General features: G+C 48.1%; 1 protein-coding gene and 1 non-coding gene across 20 annotated transcripts in view; both read right to left on the bottom strand.

The window, feature by feature from the left end:
* The window catches only part of ZMYND8 (zinc finger MYND-type containing 8), a 123107-nt gene that overhangs the window by 18884 nt on the left and 85102 nt on the right, over positions 1-19121 (bottom strand). For 13 of the 19 annotated variants that reach the window (XM_040248121.1, XM_040248129.1, XM_040248127.1 and 10 more), the window contains 3 exons: positions 10346-10498; positions 7246-7758; positions 1950-2342 (listed from right to left, as the gene is read on the bottom strand). In XM_040248121.1, the coding sequence (XP_040104055.1) occupies positions 1950-2342; positions 7246-7758; positions 10346-10498 (1059 nt within the window). The remainder of the gene's footprint in view (positions 1-1949; positions 2343-7245; positions 7759-10345; positions 10499-19121) is intronic. The other 6 variants (XM_040248130.1, XM_040248134.1, XM_040248132.1 and 3 more) reach the window with 1 other exon arrangement.
* On the bottom strand, positions 15148-15294 carry LOC120869610. The gene has a single exon (XR_005722580.1). It is a non-coding gene; the product is annotated as a small nucleolar RNA SNORA79 (small nucleolar RNA).

Here is a 19121-nt window from a genome sequence, read left to right as displayed (position 1 = left end):
GGGAAAGCAAAGGCTCCTGGTCACCCCACTGCCTCAGGAAGGCTGCCCCAGCTCGAAGCTGTGGTGGGAGCAGGGCCCAACCCACACCATTCGACTTTCTCTGCTTTCAAGGGACAAAAATTCTCTCGTCGGCCAAACTCAAGCGAGGTTCCTCCAAGCCCTTTCTCAGTGAGACCTCCATCTGGGTCTATAAGGACTAATACGGTTTCCAACAGCTCAAGGCTGCACCCCTAGGATGACCCCCACCCCTTTAAAGTCCCCACCTAAGAAAACTCAAGGCTGCCAATAGAAATGCCGATTTGCTCCAGTCAACACCTAACGATAGGGCCCATTATCCAGTCTCTGTGGGAGGGCAGAAGCCTACATTTAAGAGGTACCAGAGTCAGCAAACCCAGACATTTCACATGGACCAACACCCCCTTCCCACTTTGTGTAAAACTGTCCCTTTCTGACTGTACAGAGCCCTTACGATTCCCCCTCCCTATTCCCAAATTCTCCCTTTAAAACCCCAGTCCCCAGTGTACACGTTGAAGCTGACTTCAGTTCATATCGGACATTGTGCCCTACTGCAATAGTATATAGCAGATTAAAATCTGTCTTAACTACTTCAACTAATGGCCAGCTTTGTTTATCGTTAATAGGACAATCTGGGAATTAGGAACCATACCATCAATGAGCTCCTTCTTGCCAGCTCCCAAGTTCCCCGGGATGGCTCATTATACTTAAGGGCTATGAATTCAGGAGACTGGAACTGACCATCCCAACCTGAAAGATCCCAGACTCGGTTCTGCCCAGCAGCTCCTCAGACAGCAGGATCGATCCAGCTGTACTCCAACACTGTGTCCAATCGCTCAGTCTCCTTCTGCCCCAACCTTTGAAGGGCTTCACTGGGGGCCCAGTTCAAGATCTGGCTACTTTTTCATTTCACAACCTGCTGCAACTCTCAAAGAGTTCTACTCACAAGGGTGCACTCAGTATGTGAGAGTTTCGATCAAGGAGCCCAACCACGGAGGATCTCAATGCGGGTTTCCCCATGAAACAAGCCCTGTTGTCAGTCCTCACGAGAGCTGGACAAACTAGTACCCATCGGATCAGCGCTTTGTTCGGCTTTACGTCAGCCCAAATGGAGCCTCCTGCTGGGAGCTGTCATTCCGAGCTTCAGCAACGGTTCCTGATGCTGGATCTTCTTGCGTAGGGGGGCTAATCCCTACTTATTAAGGTATCCTTTACTATCCACTTCTCATACTGTACTCTTTCAAAAATAATGCCCAGGGGTTCACGGGCATGCATGAGGAGACTTATACAAAGGTATTCATTGCAGCACTGTTAACAACAGGGAAAAACTGGAAGCAACCTACATGTCTATCTGTAGGGGAATACTTTTATTAAATAAACTGTGGAATACTACGCAGCAGTCCAAAAGAATCAGGGAGAGCTCTATGTACTGACATGAATGGACCTCCAAACCATGCTGATGGGTGGGGGGGTAAAAAAAAGGCAAAGATGGTACCATTTTTATGTTTCCAAAAAGAAAAAAAAAAATAATACTTTTATGAAGGCATATATATATATACACATAAATATATATGCATACATGCATTAAAAAAAGATCTTATGGTTAACAATAACCTCAGAGAAAGGGTGGAGAATGAAATAGAAAGTCAATCAAGACAACAGATTTTTGTGTGTCTAGGCATCTATTTCACCCCTTTCTGAGAAGACGTGCATGTACCGTTTATAAAATGAAAAAGGAAAAAAGAAAAGTACAAAAAAGCAAGCTGCAAAACAATTTTTTAAAATAATGCCAAATGGAATGTGTCAGGCCTCCAGGATACGGTGGCCAGGCAACGAAGGGGAACTGAAAAAAATAAAACGAGGACGATTTTTCTCCTGTCCATGTGGCGAAAAGGGAGCGGGCGCCACGGAGAGCAGAGGGGGAGGCTCGGTACCTTTCACAGCCTGTCTGGTCTGATATCTCGTCCCCTGGGAAGCCTGAGGCTGCGGCTGCTGCTGCTGCTGCTGCTGCTGCTGCTGGCGCTGCATCTTCTGCATGTGCCACTTTTGGGAGGACGTTTGAAACTTACTTGATGAGTTCCACACGACCCGCTGCACGGCCGGGGCAGTCTCCTTCGGTAAAAGCGGCCTCTGCTTTTTCACCGGGCTTCCCGTGGTGGTGGTGGTGGCGGTGGTGGTGGCGGCGGCGGCGGCCGGGGCCGTGACTGTGGACGTGGTGCTGGCCGTGACCCCAGCCGTGGGAGTTTGGGAGGATGAGCGGGTGAGGACCGGCGTTTCAGGGGGTGACTGGCCGCCCGCTGTCGTGGATGGTGGAGCTTTACCTACGACTGAAGCCAAGGCATGAAAACACAAAACAGAAAGTAGACGGGACTCAGGCTGGCCTGCAGGGTCTCCAGGCCAGCGAGTTCTAGGTGACCATCCCTTGGCAGGCTAGCATGCCAAGGACCTCCCCGCGAATGGGCACACTGTCACTTTATATGCTAAGGCCACTTCTGCAGCAGGTTCTAGCGTAAAACATCAGCCTCCTTGGGTTACATGCTGGCTCACTTTTGAGATACTTGTCAAGGCCTCCAGGGGACTGAGGCCAACATGACCCACGCCCTGGCCTGGAGTTGCCCACCTGCTAGTCGATGACCCAGTGGATGAACACAATCACTGCAAGTACCTTGTTTTACAAAGTTAGAGTTCAGTGAGCACTTTGAGAAAGACTTAGCCAAAGTCCATCTGGAGATTAACAGGAAGCCTTTTCTTGGCCAGGAAACCTACAGAGCATGTACCCCAAGGAACTAGACAGCCTCCCAATGGTCAAAGCACTGAATAACAATGAATCACCCAGAAAGAAGAGTACTGTCTTTCATCTCTTCTAATTCCTTCCAGAACAGTCTCAGTGTGGTCCTGGCAGCCTTGACACCTAACACTCAAGGGAACTCCGCCCCAAGGCCAGAACCTTCCCCAGCAAAATGGTATTTATGGAGAATTTAGAAGCCTTGCTTTTGTTTTGACTGCAGTTATTCCTGTTACATCTTATGCAGAGCACAAAATACTATTTCACCTACTGTGTGGTAGTCAAGTTTAAGTCCAAAATTGAGTTCAATTTGTTTTTTTAAAAAAATATCTGCTGCTTCAAATAAAAAATCTATTAAGTCAATAATTGTACAAGCAGGTCTTGGGTATGGCAAAAAGAATGAATGTGAGTGACTCAAGTTTGAAAAAAGCTGCCTTTTGGAGTGTATCTTCTGGGAGGAGCTGGGCTTTAAGGGAGGAGGGCAGGATGTCAACAGGCAGCAGGGAGAATTTGGAGGGGAACAGCTTTAGCCAAGACATGCCCAGGAATCGGCAGCATATTGGTGAGTGAGGGCAGGCAGTGAGAAGGGCTGGTTGGAAGGCAGGTTAGAGCCAGAAGCACTGAGCAGCAGAGAGGGGATGACCACATGAATGCTCGTCTGTAAGGGGGAGGAGGTCAGTTACTACTGCAAGGGCCCTAGGCCCTGCAGAGATGAACCTGCGTCCTCAGAGAGGATTCCCCGGGATTCACACAAAAAACACGGGTGCAAGTCAGCATCCTTGATCTCAGACGATGTGCCTGACATCAAACTCTTTTTCAGAAGGACTGAAAGTGAAGTCGCTCAGTTGTGTCCGACTCTTTTGCAATCTCATGTACTATAGCCTGGCCAGGCTCCTCTGTCTATGGGATTTCCCAGGCAAGAATACCGGAGTGGGTTGCCTTTTCCTTCCTTCCCCGGGGGGGAGCTTCCTGACCCAGGGAAAGAATCTGGGCCTCCTGCATTGCAGGCGGATTCTTTACTAGCTGAGCTACCAAGGAAGCCCTTAATAAGGGCTACACCTTTTTTAGGGGCTCAGCACACTTCCGCCGCATGACTCCATGCCTGTCATTTTTAGATTTCTATCACCCAAAAAAAGACATGAGCTCTTGATCATTCTAGGGGAAATTTTCAGTTAATGGTGGGTCTGGAAAAACCAAGAAGTGTGAAAGGAAAGGAGTGTTGACAGGCTGACTTTACTGCCTGGGGGTGGGGGTGTCTCGGTGGTTATCACAACTGACTGGCCTCTTGCTCCTCTGGGGAAAAATTCAGCCAAGGTCCTGGGCAAGAGCACAGGGTGGGGCTAGGAGAAGATCTCTACCTAGAGTGAGGAGCCCCCATCCTTGCCCAGGACAACCTTCCAGATGTCGGACACAACCTCTGCCCCTTCCCCTTCCAGGGGCAAAGGTGGCTTTGAGCTTGGCCCTTCTTAAAAAGGCAGAGATCCCACAGGCAAAGCTTCTAACCTGCAAAAGCATCTTTAGTGCCTCTCTTTTCTGCCATGAGGTTTAAAAATATACTGCCCTTGTTGATTAGCTAGCCTGAACCGTCCTTGGGCAAAGGGCAACCACAAAAAGCTCTTTTGCTCTCTCTCATCTTGCAAAAGCAAACAGCTGGCTTTGTAGATGGGTTACCGCTCTGCAAGAGTCCCATTGGAGCTCTTTTCCGAATTTAAAAAAAAAAAACATTCCAGTCTTGACACACTCTTGGCAGAGGGGGAGTGTTTCATTTAGACACTAAAACATTTTAATTTCTAGAAGATGCTGATGGTTTATTTGGGGGGGGTGGGCTGGATAGGGAGAGGAAGGGCCATGGAAAATTCCATTTGTCCTAAAAATTTGGGAGTGTATAATCACCTGTAGTCTCAAAAAGAAGTGAATTTCTTAAAGGTCAACACTCCAAAAGTGAGCCCACCCAACTAACCTACTTATATCAGACTTAGGTTGCTGTCTTGTACATTAAAAAAGGACTTTTTAAGAGAAGGCTGGAAATGACTGATGTGACCCGGGTAAGCATAGTCAAGGTCCTGAAGTGAGCTCCCTTAGCCTCTGCTCTGGGACCTCTAGCTAGGACAGCCATCTTTCTATCTGAGGATTCAGATTCTGTGTATAAGCTGCACTCCAAACTGAAGATCAGTTGGAGGTCACCAAGCACTCTCCAAAACACCCTTGACTTAATAAACTCGTAAGTGAAAGCACATCGTTGAAAAGATGCTCAACTGCAGAGTCAGACACGAAGCCAAATCTTTAAAACCCAAATCATCCTCAGATGGCTCTGGATTTCAACCCCTGCAAAGTTCCTCTAACTGAATTATGTTTCAGAATCATCCTTTGCTTGAAAGTCCCACCACATACTCAGGGGCTCCTAGAGAAATTTGCTCCAGATACCAGTGAGAGGAACAGCTCAGCTTCATTTTATCAACTGGAGTGCTTTCTATTTGGGGGGGGGAAACATGAGATCTTTTAAGGCACTCATATGTGTTTCCCTTTTTGCTTTGACTGCCAGGAAGCTCGGACCCAAAATGGAAGCCTGACTTTGCTAATTCTGAAGGCTGAAATAATTATTTCTGTATACAAACTTTCCCCAGATCTCTCACTGTTCTATTTTCATCTTTCTCACTAATGTCTTGATTTCCATTTTATCAGTATGTCACAAATCCTTTCTGGAAGGGGCAAAAAAAACCCCACAACCAAACAAAAGATCTATTCCAGAAAGAGAGGGATAGTATAAATGTATCATTCATAGGAACACTGCCATCTGGGACCCAACAATTCCACAAACTTCATGGAATAATTGCTACTCCTATAGCTTTCTGCAGCATCAGAAGTGGTACCTCAAATCCCAATCCACACAGAAATGGATGTTTCAGATGGCATTCATAATTCTAAGGGATGGGGCAGTGATCCATCCTTCCTGACCCACTCAACTGCCTCTCTCTCTTCCTGCCTTGTATCACTGAGAGATATTCCATCCTCTTTCAATGAACTGCAGGAACTGAGGTTCCAGAACAGTTCATGTTGATACAAACACAGAAGGAAGATGCTCAAAGCCCATCCTGCTCCTGTTTAAGCAGCCAAATAAATCCCCAGGGGACACATAATTGAGAAGTTACCTCCTGTCAGAAGCTGTGTGTTGTCTGTCACTAAAAGTCATGTCCAGCTCTTTTGTGACCCCACGGACTGTAGCCCACCAGGCTCCTCTGTCCATGAAATTCTCCAGGCAAAAATACCATTGCCATTTCCTTCTCCAGGATATCGTCCCGACCCAGGGATCGAATCTACGTCTCCTGCACTGGCAGTAGGATTCTTTACCACTGAGCCACAGAATTAAACCTGGCTATCCCCTTATGTAACCCACAAAGTACAAGAGGTTTTATGGCTACAACCTCCAGTTTGTCTTTTGGCCGTGTCTCTCCTGGGCCCTTAATTAAGTCTTCATTATCTTTCTTGGGTATATTGGAATCCCCTCACCACCCACTTGCCAAGCCAGCTGAGAAATTCGCTGACTGCTTCGCCCATGGGCCAGACATCTTTCAAATCATTTCCATGTTCCACTGGGGGGGTCTGCCAACATGCCTGGGATGCAGCAGGCTTGAGAACAGCCACTGCTGGTTCGGTCCCTAACAGCAGCAAAGGGGGTGCTTAGGTAGTAGTCCACAACTAGGAGAGATTTTGTTTTGTTAAGACCCTTTTGAAGGCCACCACTGGGTAGATGCTACTGACATCCAAGGATACTGCTAAACATCCTCCAATACACAGGACAAAGAATTATCTAGCATAAAAAGTCAACTAGTGCCAAGGCTGAGAAACCTCGGGCCCATGTCAGTTAAACGCAAATATGGCAGAACATGGGCTTAGGTGGGTATCATACAATAATTCCCCCTTGGATTTCTAGAGGCCTTAAGAAGAATGCAGCAGTCTGGTGCCACTGACCCAAAAGGTCTTATAGTCTAGTAAGAAAATGTGTTTTGAGATGCCAGGGCAGCATGAGGGGAGGTAAAGGAGAATAAACTCATCAAGGTCTTTGAACTGAACACTTTTAACAATTTCAGCCCTGTTCAATATCTTAACATTGACAAACACTTTAGGCATGTAAGTGAACACATTGGAAAAGAAACTGCTTAGGTTCAAAATGACTTGACTGTTAGGAAGCAACTACTACTTTCTAAGAGACTTCTTTTCCTGTGCTCAAAATCAACCACATTGGGTACTGAGAAGGTAAAAGGTGGGCAGGCCCAGGTTAAGACCTGGTCCCACTCAGTAACTAGCTGGGTGACCAGGAGCCAATCCAAGCTTTGCTGTGCCACCCTTCACGATGTCAGAGGGTGACATGGCACGTGATACTACAAAAGGCAAGGTGACATTCTCACAACCAAGCCAAGAAACCGGAAACGGGTGCAGTCACTTACCCTCCTGCTTGGGAGATGGTTCTTTGGGTTCCTTCTTATTTTTTCGACCCTCCCGCCCAGAATGGTCTTCTCCTAAATCTATGACAAGTTCGCTCTCTGAATCGGAGTCCAGGCCCAAATGCACTGTTGGGGAATCCGTCTCATCTTTTCCCTTCAGCTTATCCTTTGTGGGATGAGGCGAGGGTTTTGCTTTGTCTGAAAAGTCCTTCTCAGGCTGGGGGCTCGTCTTCTCCTTGACTGAGCTTGGGTCCGCTTTCTCGCTGGCTGGTGACGTGCTGACTTTCAGCTCCTCTTTCGTCTCCACTGGGTTCGGCAATTTGGGCTTTTTTTTGACAGCAGATGGCTCTTTGTCCATCTGAGCCCCCTCTTTGTCTTCAGCATCTTCTGGCTCGTTCTTGGACCTCTGTTCCTCATCACTGATAGAGTCACTACCGCTACTATCTGACTTCTCAGAATCCTCCGAATCGCTGTGCTCGACAGCCGTATAAACATCTTCCGAGATTTCATTTATGCCTAAATTCAAAAAGAAAACCCAGCATGTGGCGTAGTCACAGAATAAAGAGCAGGACCAAAAAAATGCAAACATTTTCCACGCCCAACGCTGGAATAAAAAAAAGAAACATTTCACATTGCATCACATTTGGCCTGGTTGGGGGTTAACAGAAGACTCAAGTTGCAGCTGACTACAGGTGACAAATGGAACTTGTCTGCTGAGGGTTTCAGTTACTGACATTTCAAGATGAATTTCTAATTTATCCAGAGCTCAATCTTGGCAGCATGGGTAACTCACTGGGACACAGAGAATGGGAGGGATGGAAGGGAATGCTACACAGCCGTTGTTAAAACTGATCCATTTTACAGATTAGAAAAAAAGAGGCCCTGAGAAATCACTTGTCCTGGGACACAAAGAAAACCAAGACAGAGAGGCGAGGCCAGAGACATGGGCTCGAGGCACCACTAGGGCTCTTCCCACGAATTCCCAGAGCATTAAGTCTATTACCCTTTGTATCCAGGACTCAAAGAAACAGGCCAAGGCTTAAAGCAGGGGATGCAACTGACAGCCAACAAGCCACAGGAGCAGACGTGTTATTTAGGAAGCAATGGTTTGACCCAATGCTTTCCAACATTGTGTTATTTGTTTTTATTTTTAACTTAGAACGCCCTGGCCAATTCATAAATCGGGACGTTTCACACAAAAATTAAGATGCTAGGCTTGTGCTGCAAGAGCAGAAGACCCGGCCACTCTGGGTCGTAGGCCCGCGAGGCTGGCTGGGGCTGAGAACCACTGGCCCCTTCCGGCTGGGGAGCACCGTCTCCAGGCGGCCCAGCCGCCCAGCCCCCACCGGGCTCCCTGCCCTGAAGCAGAGTCAATACCACTGTGTTTCTACTGTTGCTCTGCTTGTAACCAAGTCCAGAGGAAAGTCACCCATTTCCACGTCTCAAGCAAAAGGAGAAACACTAAAACAGCAGGAGTTTCCTATATACACAAGCCAAAATGGGCAAAAGCCTATTCCTAACAGTAGTTTCATTTAACCTATTCATGTTTCCTTCCTGCTCTCGGTAGTGAGCATCATCCACCTGGAGGTAAGTAATCCAATAACCCTACAATTTTGAAAGGAGGAAATACTCATCAACTCTGTATTGTCTTCATTCGAGAGCAATGGTTACCATGAGTGGGGTCACGGAAGAGAAACTTGTAAAAGGCTAAGAGCCACAAGCAGCCCAGCAGGTTCAGGAGTGAATTATATCCACCTCCTCCAGGGCTCAAATTGAAAGAATCTAACAACCAAATCTGGTTTAATTTCTGGATCTCATGGTTTGTGCAGCTGGCAACTAAAGGGTGGACACCAGACTGACAAGCATGGCCACACATGCTTGGATACTGGAGCCCAAAGGATGTGAATTCAGATCCTGTTCCTCCGCTTCTATGAGCTGTGTGACCCTTAACGAGTGAACTACCTCTCTGAACCTCCATTTCTTCACCTGTACAATGAGTCTGATAACAGTATCAAACTTCCAAGACAATCTATGCACAGGGCAGGGGGCATGGGAAGCCCTCCATAAATCCTTATTAACAACAACAAACTGAGGAGCTAGACCAGCTGCTTGGAAGAACCCAAGAGGGATACAGCCTGCAAAATTTCATCCATGTCACTCAATGTCCTAAACAAAGGGCAACCCAGCAAGGAATGCCTTCCTCGGACAGCCTCAGTGACTCCCAGCTAGCTCCTTTCTCACCCAAAGGTCCAGAGCACCCAGTGACATGGAAATCTCATCTTGGACTGGCTTTCTCTACTGAGACCCAGCCACCCCCTATTTCCTTATAAATACCTTCTGACTTCATTTACCTCTTCAACAAACATTCTAGAGGATCACTATGTGTATTAGACCAAGTACCTTGGAGAAGGCCAGTCTTTATAACATCTTTATAAGACAAACCTCTGCCCTCAAGGAGCTTCCAGTCTAGACTGGGAGGAATACCCCCCACACAAAAGGACCACTGATGCTTTGGAGCCATAAAGGACCAAAGGAGGTGGGCAGATGGGGAGGGCAGTCGAGGAAGACTTCCTGGAGGAGGTGATGCCCAAGCTCAGCCTTAGGGATAGGATTCAGGTAGGCAGTGTAAAAAGGCAGGCAGCATGGGGACGAGGAAGGGGGGGTAATAGATACAGAAACAGGATGCATGTGCCGGGGGCAGGGTCGGGGGGGGGCGTGTGGCCCAGCCTGGAGGGGAAGGATTTGTTTTGGGGACACTTGTGGGATACGCATGATGCTGAAGCGGACCAACATGTGCAGAGAAGCACAATGGCAAACTCAGAAGGCTCTTCCTGCTTCCAAACTTGCTTACAAGCGGCACCTGCTTACAAGCAGGCTGCCACAATCAAAGAATGCACTCTGACAAACTCAAAATACCCGCTGAACAATTAACTAGCAAATGTGAAATATTCTGCCACGAGAAATGATTTTTTGTTGAACCAACACGCCGAAGTTAAACTTGCTGCGAAAACAGCAGCCAGGATCGGGCTTTCATTTCATCTGGGTGGTCCCCCTAAAGACTGTAATGATGGTCATAATGATATAAGCAAGCCAAGACACATACCTAATTGTGCTTTGCAACTCTCTATCGTCTTGTCGAGATTTAGCTGGAATCTGCTGCGAATCTGTCGCTTGGGAGAGATGAGAGGAACAGGAGTAGACTGCTGCTGGACAGACTCACTCAGCTCTTTCAGGTCCATCTCGGCCTTGCTTCGATCTGGAAGACACCACCACACCCTCATGAGATCAGGCACTGGAGGGAACTAGTGAACAACGCTCATCACTTGGCTTCTTCTCGAAAACACACTTTTGAGCCCAGGAAGAAAAAAAACTAAAATGTCTCTGTTTATCCCAACAATATTATCTACTCGACGGCCTGGGCTGACTTGGCGATAAGAGCCTGAGAGAACACTTGGCCGGTTTCTACTGAACTATCGCCTGGGTTGCTTTCAATACGGAGAATGCACAATCCCAGCCAGATCGTTGGTTTCTAGGAAGCTCAGCATCACTGTGGATCCTCCAAAGCCAGAGGTTACGCTATGTTCAACCTCAACAAAGCAGATAAAGTGACACTGAGTCTGGCCAGTTTGCTTTGAATTTCAGGCCCAGAACACAGCGGGCTTGTAACCTAGAGAGGCTCTGAGCCCTGCAGAGACATGTTGATAAAGACGGGGAGCCCAACTCCTCCTTTACCACATAGACTTCGATCTTTACCGACCTAGTCTGGAGCTCAAATTAGAAAGAAAGGGTAAACAGGAACCTCCCTGGTGGTACAGAGGTTAAGACTCCGTGCTCCCAATGCAGGGGGCCCAGGTTCGATCTCTAGTCAGGGAACTAGATCCCACATGCTACAACTAAGAGTTCACGTGCCGCCAAGGAAGGCCAAAGATCTCACAAATTAAGACCCAGCCTAGCCATATACATGGATAAATATTTAAGGAAAGGGAAAATACAAAACAGGCAGACCCTCCCGCCGGCGTGCTGTACCTCCCTTTGACTCCTGGCATCTATCTGAGGAATGGGGACCGATTAGTCTTGGACATGAACCTATGTATATTCTTGCTCAGGTTAGATTTCAACTCCTCCTCACCCTGACGGCAGGCAAAGGCCTCTGCTTAATGACCCAGGTCCAAAGGTCCTGCCCACCCCCACCCCCACCCCCACGTCTGCTGTGGGTCTTTGGACAACCAAGCTGGTCCAGATTCCAACGGCTCCATGAGCTTGTAGGTCTTGAACTCCTTCCCTACCTCCTCTGTTGCCTCCTCTAGCTACTCCCCAAATCATAGAAAGGGACAACAGGGTGGAAGTAGCCAAGGCCGGCCAACAGTGAAAGACTCTGCAAGAAGGAAGCATGGTCCTTCACCCTGACGTCGCCTCCAAGACCCCAAGCAGAGAATGTACTTGGAGTCTGATAAGGGGGTGGAGGGGGGCGCCCAGCTCCCCTTCTCAATCCCTGAAAGCGGGTCAGGGTCAGAAAGGATGTGGGATCCCTCAAGGACCCATCAAGAACAAAGATGAGCCACCTGTGAGCTAGTTCCACCGGCTATGCACTCACTACCTGACTTCTCCCATCTCTTTGTTGCCCCCACCCAGAAGGCCACCTCTAGCCACCAGCCTGGTACAAAGGCCAAGATACAGACCAAGCACTGGACTGCAGGGCTCCTCCGAAGCCTTCATTCTCCCCCTTAACATGACCCTTGCATTCCGCCCTGCACCCAGGAAGGAGGCATGCTCCTAACACCACACACCAGAGATTTACCCTTTTAAGGGGCCACAGGTAGTCTCCCCAAAGCCCCACACAATCCACTCACAGATGACCAGACCCACAAATCGCTCCAACTTCATTTATCACCATAACGAGGTAAGATTAAGAACAGCCCTGTCCCAAAGACACACTTCAGGTTGGCCACCAGCGAGATTCCAAAAGTGAGCTTTCAAAGCAAACAGGGACAGCATCGTTGTCATTAAAGCAATGGCTCTAAAAAAAACTGACCTGTGTGTGCACGCGTGTGTTTATCTGGTGTGTGTGCACACGCTGATCAGGGGACCTTCAGAGAGCCTCTCGGGGCCAGGACTGAAGATGCTTGCGAGGAGAATAGCTGAGTGCACAGCTACTTGAGCGGGGGGAGAATATTCATTCAATTTTACTGGAGAGGCATCTTACAAAGTAAAAGGAGAGAGTAAAAGAGATAAAAGAGGAGGACGACTGGGGGACACAGAAAAGAGGAAGATCCGATTAAACAACAGTGTGTTCAGGACTTAAGGACTTCAGCTGCTGAGCCAAGAACATGACAGTAAAAGGGGGAAGACAGGAGGCCCGTCTCGTCATTTCTGCTCTCAGAAATGGAGAAGCACGCATTCCAGAGGGAAACTGCAGCAGCCTTTTCAAGCATAAAGTTGAAAAAGAAGTATCTCACAAAAACACTTTCCATGGAGTAGCAGGAAATGGCGGTGTTGCCTACGTTACAGGAGGACACCCTGTCCTCTACAACATTCCTATGTGGTTAACAGATTCCACACAGCTATTACCGAAAAACACAACTGACCATATCAGGCAAGGGTCTGCCAAATTTTTTCCATAAAGGGCTGCAGAATAAATGAAGCTCTGCAGGTGTATAAGCTCTGCTGAGTGCCATAAAATAATGTGTTCAATGAATGTGGCTGCATTCCAATAAAACTTTATTTACAAAAACAAGTTGGGGGCCAGATTTGGTCCACAGGCTGGAAACTGTGGACCCCTGACTGATAACCTTGGCTGCACATTGAAATTGCTCCCTGTCCAGTCCAGAGCTTTTAAAAAAAAAAAAAACCCTGACTACTTGGCCCCACCCCCAGAGACTGAATTCACTAGCATGGGGGGACGCCTGAGCATTGCCACATAAAGGTTCCCCAGGTGTTTACAACTGGCAGGTAAGGCTGTAAGCCCCTGTATTGGACCAATGTTGTCTGTGAGTAAAGAAAATGTCTCATGATTAGCCTTAACCCTTAGGCACCTTGTATGAAACCTTGCAGTTCATACAAACAGATCTACACGTCACCAAAATAATCAAGTATGAGCACATGTGTACCTGTGTGTGTCTCCACGGCGCTGTTTTGTTTTTGCATGTGAGCTCAGTCATGTCTGATTCTTTGTAACCCTATGGACTGCAGCGCACCAGGCTTCTCTGTCCTTGAGACTTCCCAGGCAGGAATACTGGAATGGACTGCCATTTCCTTCTCCAGGGGATCTTCCTGACCCAGGAATCCGCATTGACAGGCAGATTCTTTACCTCGGAGCCACCTGGGAAGCCTAAAGAGCATGTTGCCTCCTTTGTGTGTCTATGTAAGGGCAATCTCTTAACTTTAGCCTAAAAATTGAATATTCATAATCAAGAGGAATGAAAAGATAAAGCACTTCTTTTCACAAAATACAGGGTCAGTGAGCTATTGTGATGTTTATTCTAAAGAGAAACCACCAAAAGCCAGGGAGGGGGCTACCCCAGGGTCCCTGAGAGCGGACCTTCAGGAGTTAAGCCAGATGTAATTATCTTTCTCAAATTTTCAGCTGTGTGTGGACTCAATTGTCCTCCGCAGGGGGAAAAGATGAGCTTCTCTTTCTCATTTAGCTCCTAGTAGCTTATCAGGACTCCTTCCGCCTCTGCCCTTCTATATCGGGAATATCTGCAGAATCCACCCTGGCTGTCAACATTTTGAACTTCTCAGTTGATAGGAGGACAGCTTAGGCTATAAATGGAAACCAGGGATTAAAAAAAAAATACCCAGGGTAGAGAAACAAGGCATGATCCTCACATTGCTGAAGGGAGCATAAATCAGAACCACCCTTCAGAGGGCAATCTGGCAATATCTTTCCCAATGTCAGCAGCTCCAGGCCTCTGACCCTCAGCTCCACTTCTAGGAATGTTTCCTGTTTCTAGATCCTGTTCACTACCACCTGGGCAGAAGGGTCTTCATCACAGCTGTTTCCAGCAGCAAAAAAATGGAGGTCTACTCAATAACTAAAGTGCCTGGATGAATAAGTTACTGGTCACCTTTAAAGGGAATAAAATACAGCCACTAAAATAACAGCAGCATAGCTCTCTGTGTGGTGATATGGAAAGCCCATCTGTTTAATGAACAGGAAAATAGTCAGTCAAGGACATGAGCGCTGGTGCAGGAAAGATAAGGAAATGCAGATACTAACATATGTGTTATCCGGCTTCTCTGTGTGGGCATCTGGGCCTAGCGGGGTGGGGCTAGGGGGCCAGGAGGGATTCTGGCACTGCAGAACGTTTGACAGCAACCCTGACCTCCACCCACTAGATGGCAGAAGCACTCACGTCCCAACTGGGACAATAAAAAGGGGTCCAGGGGATTCCCTGGAGGTCCAGTGGATAGGAATCCACCTTCCAACACAGGGAGCACAGGTTTGATCCCCGGTCAGGGTACTAAGATCCCACATGAGATACACAGTGCAGCGCCCCGACCTGGACTCCCTGCTTCAAAAGTGTCTAGACATTGCTAACTGGGGACCAGATCACCCAGACTGATGTCTAAAAGAGCTCTCCAAGGAGACTAAATAGAGCCAACAGGGGCAGAGGATGCACCAAAAAAAAGGAGCCAACACTGGTCACTCTCTTTTTTGGCGGGCAGCAGGGAGAGGATAAAGAGAGGAACAGGTGATCAGAGGTGACAGGTGTAGACTGCCTTTTCATTAATCATCTTTCTGTACTTTGACTTGGAGAAGGGAATGGCAATCTGCTCCAGTATTCTCGCCTGAAGAATTCCATGGACAGAAGAGCCTGGCGGGCTACAGACCATGGGATCGTACTTTGACTATTTGTTCCCCGTGTGCATTCATTACTTATAAAAACAAATTTTTTTTTCTTCAATTGTGTGATTCTGCAAAAGTCAAAACACACTAACAAACAGCCAAGCCATCCCGGTGGTGTCCTGAGAGAAGACAAGCCAGCTTAGACATATGACGGACAAAAATCTCACTGCCTAAGGCTCCAGCCACAAGAGAAATAGCCATCACATCAAAACGTTTTAAGAGCACTTCCTTGGCAGTCAGTGGTTAAGACAAAGTTTTCACTGCAGGGGGCACAGGTTCCATCTCTGATCCAGAAACTAAGATCCTGCATGCCATGGGTCATGCACCTCCCCCTCCTCCGAAAAAAAGTTTTAAAACAAAAATATAAGCACTTCTTTTTAAGCTAAAAAAAAAAAAAAAAAAACTCCTTTATTCAAAAGACATAGGCAATGGTATTTCAGGAGGCACAAGATAATGGCTCCTTCAAAGGAACAATATATTTAGACAAGATACCGGGGCAGATGTTCTTATCAATCAGTAAAGCAGACATCTTCCTCACCTCATTCACTCTTAAACAAAATCAAGACAACATCTGGAAAACCAGGGTACCCAGCCCTGCATCCACATCCTCAAAGAATGCCTGGCATCCAAAGTCTTGCCTTCCGCTGGTGACAGCAACGGTGGAAGAATAAACTAGAGACAAGCTTTCAAGTCTGAGGACATTCCATCATCGGCATCTCTGACGGGGCATTGAGGCATCGAGGCACATTTTGTCACTAACAGTATGACTAACTGCTGAGTTTATTAAGCCCAAAGCAAACACCATGCATGAGACAGGAGGAGAGAAGGTTCCCAGAAAAAGCAAAAAGGAGTCGAGGTGAAGGAAAGAAACACCCCACCCCACCCTACCCCATCCCACCACGTGCCACAAGCGCATTCTTACTCAGGACTCATCTTATCTACTGCCCGAGAGGCACAGAAGGAGCCAGAACCATCCGCCTAACCTGGCTCCTTATTTTAGAGCAGAGAGAAGGGGCCCAAGACAGCAAGTGAGGCCCCGTGTGTCAGCAAGCAGGGCCTTCCCCCCCCATCATGCTGTAAAATAAATCATAACAGTATCCAACTGGTACTCAATCAGTGGGCTGGCTATATTTTTGGTTGTACTTGTTTCTTTGGTCTAAAAAGTGATGGGTGGGTTGGTTTATTTACTAACTTCCTTCCTTATTTATCTATTTTAATTTGCTTCCGGGACTTTAGTTCCCTGAAGTGAAGTGAAGTGAAGTCGCTCAGTCATGTCCGACTCTTCACAAACCCATGGACTACAGCCTACCAAGCTCCTCCGTCCATGGGATTTTCCAAGCAAGAGTACTGGAGTGGGTTGCCATTTCCTTCTCCAGGGGATCTTCCCGACCCAGGGATCAAACCCGGGTCTCCCACATTGTAGACAGACGCTTTACCGTCTGAGCCACCAGGGAAGTTCCCTGAGCAGGGATCAAACCCTTGCCCTTGGCAGTGAAAGCACAGTCCTAGACACTGAACCTTCAGGAAATCCCCAAACAGAGGTTTTTAATGAAACTGATGGTCAACTTTTAAAACCTAGAAGAGTGCATATTAAAAACCTGGATTTCTGTTTTCTTGAAAATTCAGGGTTGGACAGCACAAGTTCAATGGGTGGGAGCTGCTTCCTTGAAAAACACACTTTGTGCTTCATTCCACTGCCATCCAAATCCTCACCTGACCCTTGACCCCTACAGCTGGGCCAACTAACCCTGCAGCACTAAGCTGTAAGAGCCCATGAAAGTGAAAATACGCCCTGTCCTGCAGCACTGCAGTTCATGTGTCTTGGTTAAAAACACAAGCTACACACGGCAGACAGACCCAAATCTAAAGGCCAAACTCAACCACAAACCATGTGTGATCCTGGTTAGGAAACTTTATTTCTCTGTGCAATGGTGCTATTACCTTACCTTGAAGGTCACTGTATGATGTTTTCAAACACAGAGAGTAAAATTCACTTTTTGGAGAATACATCAATTTTAACACCTGCGCAGACGCAAGTAACCACCAGAACAAACAGAAGGCAGAACAATTCCATCTACCAAAGAATCCCTTTGCGATGTAGAGTCAAACCCTCCCCAGCTCCAGGCAATAACTGATCTTTTTTCCATCTGTTATCAGTTCAGTTCAGTTCAGTTGCTCAGTCGTGTCCGACTCTTTGTGACCCCATGAATCGCAGCACGCCAGGCCTCCCTGTCCATCACCAACTCCCGGAGTTCACTCAGACTCACGGCCATCGAGTCAGTGATGCCATCCAGCCATCTCATCCTCGGTCGTCCCCTTCTCCTCCTGCCCCTAATTCCTCCCAGCATCAGAGTCTTTTCCAATGAGTCAACTCTTCGCATGAGGTGGCCAAAGTACTGGAGTTTCAGCTTTAGCATCATTCCTTCCAAAGAAATCCCAGGGTTGATCTCCTTCCGAATGGACTGGTTGGATCTCCTTGCAGTCCAAGGGAGTTTTGCCTTTTCTAGTTTTTGGTTTTGTTTTGCTTTTTAATGAAACACTATTTTGTTAGGTAGAATAATGTCATTATTATCCCTGGCATTCTCACTTCTCTGTGCTCAAAGTAGTTACGGGGATGCCAGACATCAAGTGCCATGAAAATTATTATTTCCCTCTACTTTCTGATTTTTCTACCCATTCATAGCACTTTTCACCAGTCCCTATCTGATCCTCTTGGCGCTGAGTAACTGAAATCCCAGCCCCAAAACTGCCAACATTGCCAATGCTTTTGTTTCCACTGACATGAAGCCTATGTCCCAGGAATGGAAGGAGCTGGCAGGGAGCTTCTGCAAAGAGAGCCTGGGACTCCGCTGTGCCCACCACTGATACACACACCAGGAGAAAACCTTTCTCTCCCACCGCGTGACTCAAGTCAAACAGCAAGACCCAGAGCATTGCACAGATGCCCAAGGACAGCCTCGTTTAGGGAAGGAGCTAGTCTTGCCACGCACAACTGGCAATTAGGAAGGGTAACCGTGAGAACGCCTCCGTACAGCTTTCTTTTTGAGGGTGTGGAGGAGAGTGTGAGAAAGCAAACCACACTGCTGAGAACGGGAGTGATCCCCAGGGGGCACAGATGGGTCCTCGTGTGTTCAAATGCGTTCCCACCAGCCAACCTGAGCGGGAGCCCCTCAAGCCACTGCCCAGGCTGTCCCGTCACTTCTGGGCCGGACGAGCAGGTGACGGGGTGAACACGGCCTCGGCCTCCATGGGGACAGAGACGCACCCCAGCCCCGCCACCTCTGCCTCCGCAATCCCAGTCCCTGGGGGCCCCTCTCCAGGCCTCAGCTCCTCCATCTGAAAATGGCATCTCAGGACAAGATGAGCCCAGAGGGCACTGACCACCAGAGGCTGTGAATTCAGGCCGGAGCATCGCTCCACACAGGTGGCTTCCCCTCCTCCCTCCCTGCTGCTGCTGCCAAGTCGCTTCAGTCGTGCCTGACTCTGTGCGGCCCCACAGACGTCAGCCCACCAGGCTCCGCCGTCCCTGGGATTCTCCAGGCAAGAACACTGGAGTGGGTTGCCATTTCCTTCTCCAATACAGGAAAGTGAAAAGTAAAAGTGAAGTCACTCAGTCGTGTCCGACTCTTCGCAACCCCATGGACTGCAGCCCACCAGGCTCCTCCGCCCATGGGATTTTCCAGGCAAGAGAACTGGAAGTGGGGTGCCATTGCCCTCCCTCCCTAAAACCTGGTGTATTCAAAGGGCTCCAGATCATACACCCCGAGCGCTGCTTTCTGCTTGTCTCTGGCTCCTTTCTCAGTCTCCTCTGCTCACTTTTCCTAAGGTCTACACGTGCAAATGGGCTACCCTGATGGCAAAGAACCACAAAGCAGGAGACTATGTCCCAGGAATGGAAGGGGCTGGCAGGGAGCTGGCAGGTTCGATCCCTGGGTCGGGAAGATCCCCTGGAGAAGGAAACGGCAACCCACTCCAGTGTTCTTGCCTGGAAAATCCCATGGACAGGGGAGCCTGGCGGGCTACAGTCCAC

The sequence above is a fragment of the Oryx dammah genome, unplaced genomic scaffold, assembly GCF_014754425.2.
Source record: "Oryx dammah isolate SB20612 unplaced genomic scaffold, SCBI_Odam_1.1 HiC_scaffold_10, whole genome shotgun sequence".
Taxonomy (NCBI): Eukaryota; Metazoa; Chordata; class Mammalia; order Artiodactyla; family Bovidae; genus Oryx; species Oryx dammah.
Note: the sequence above shows the minus strand (reverse complement) of the source record. Positions and strands in the feature narration are given on the sequence as shown.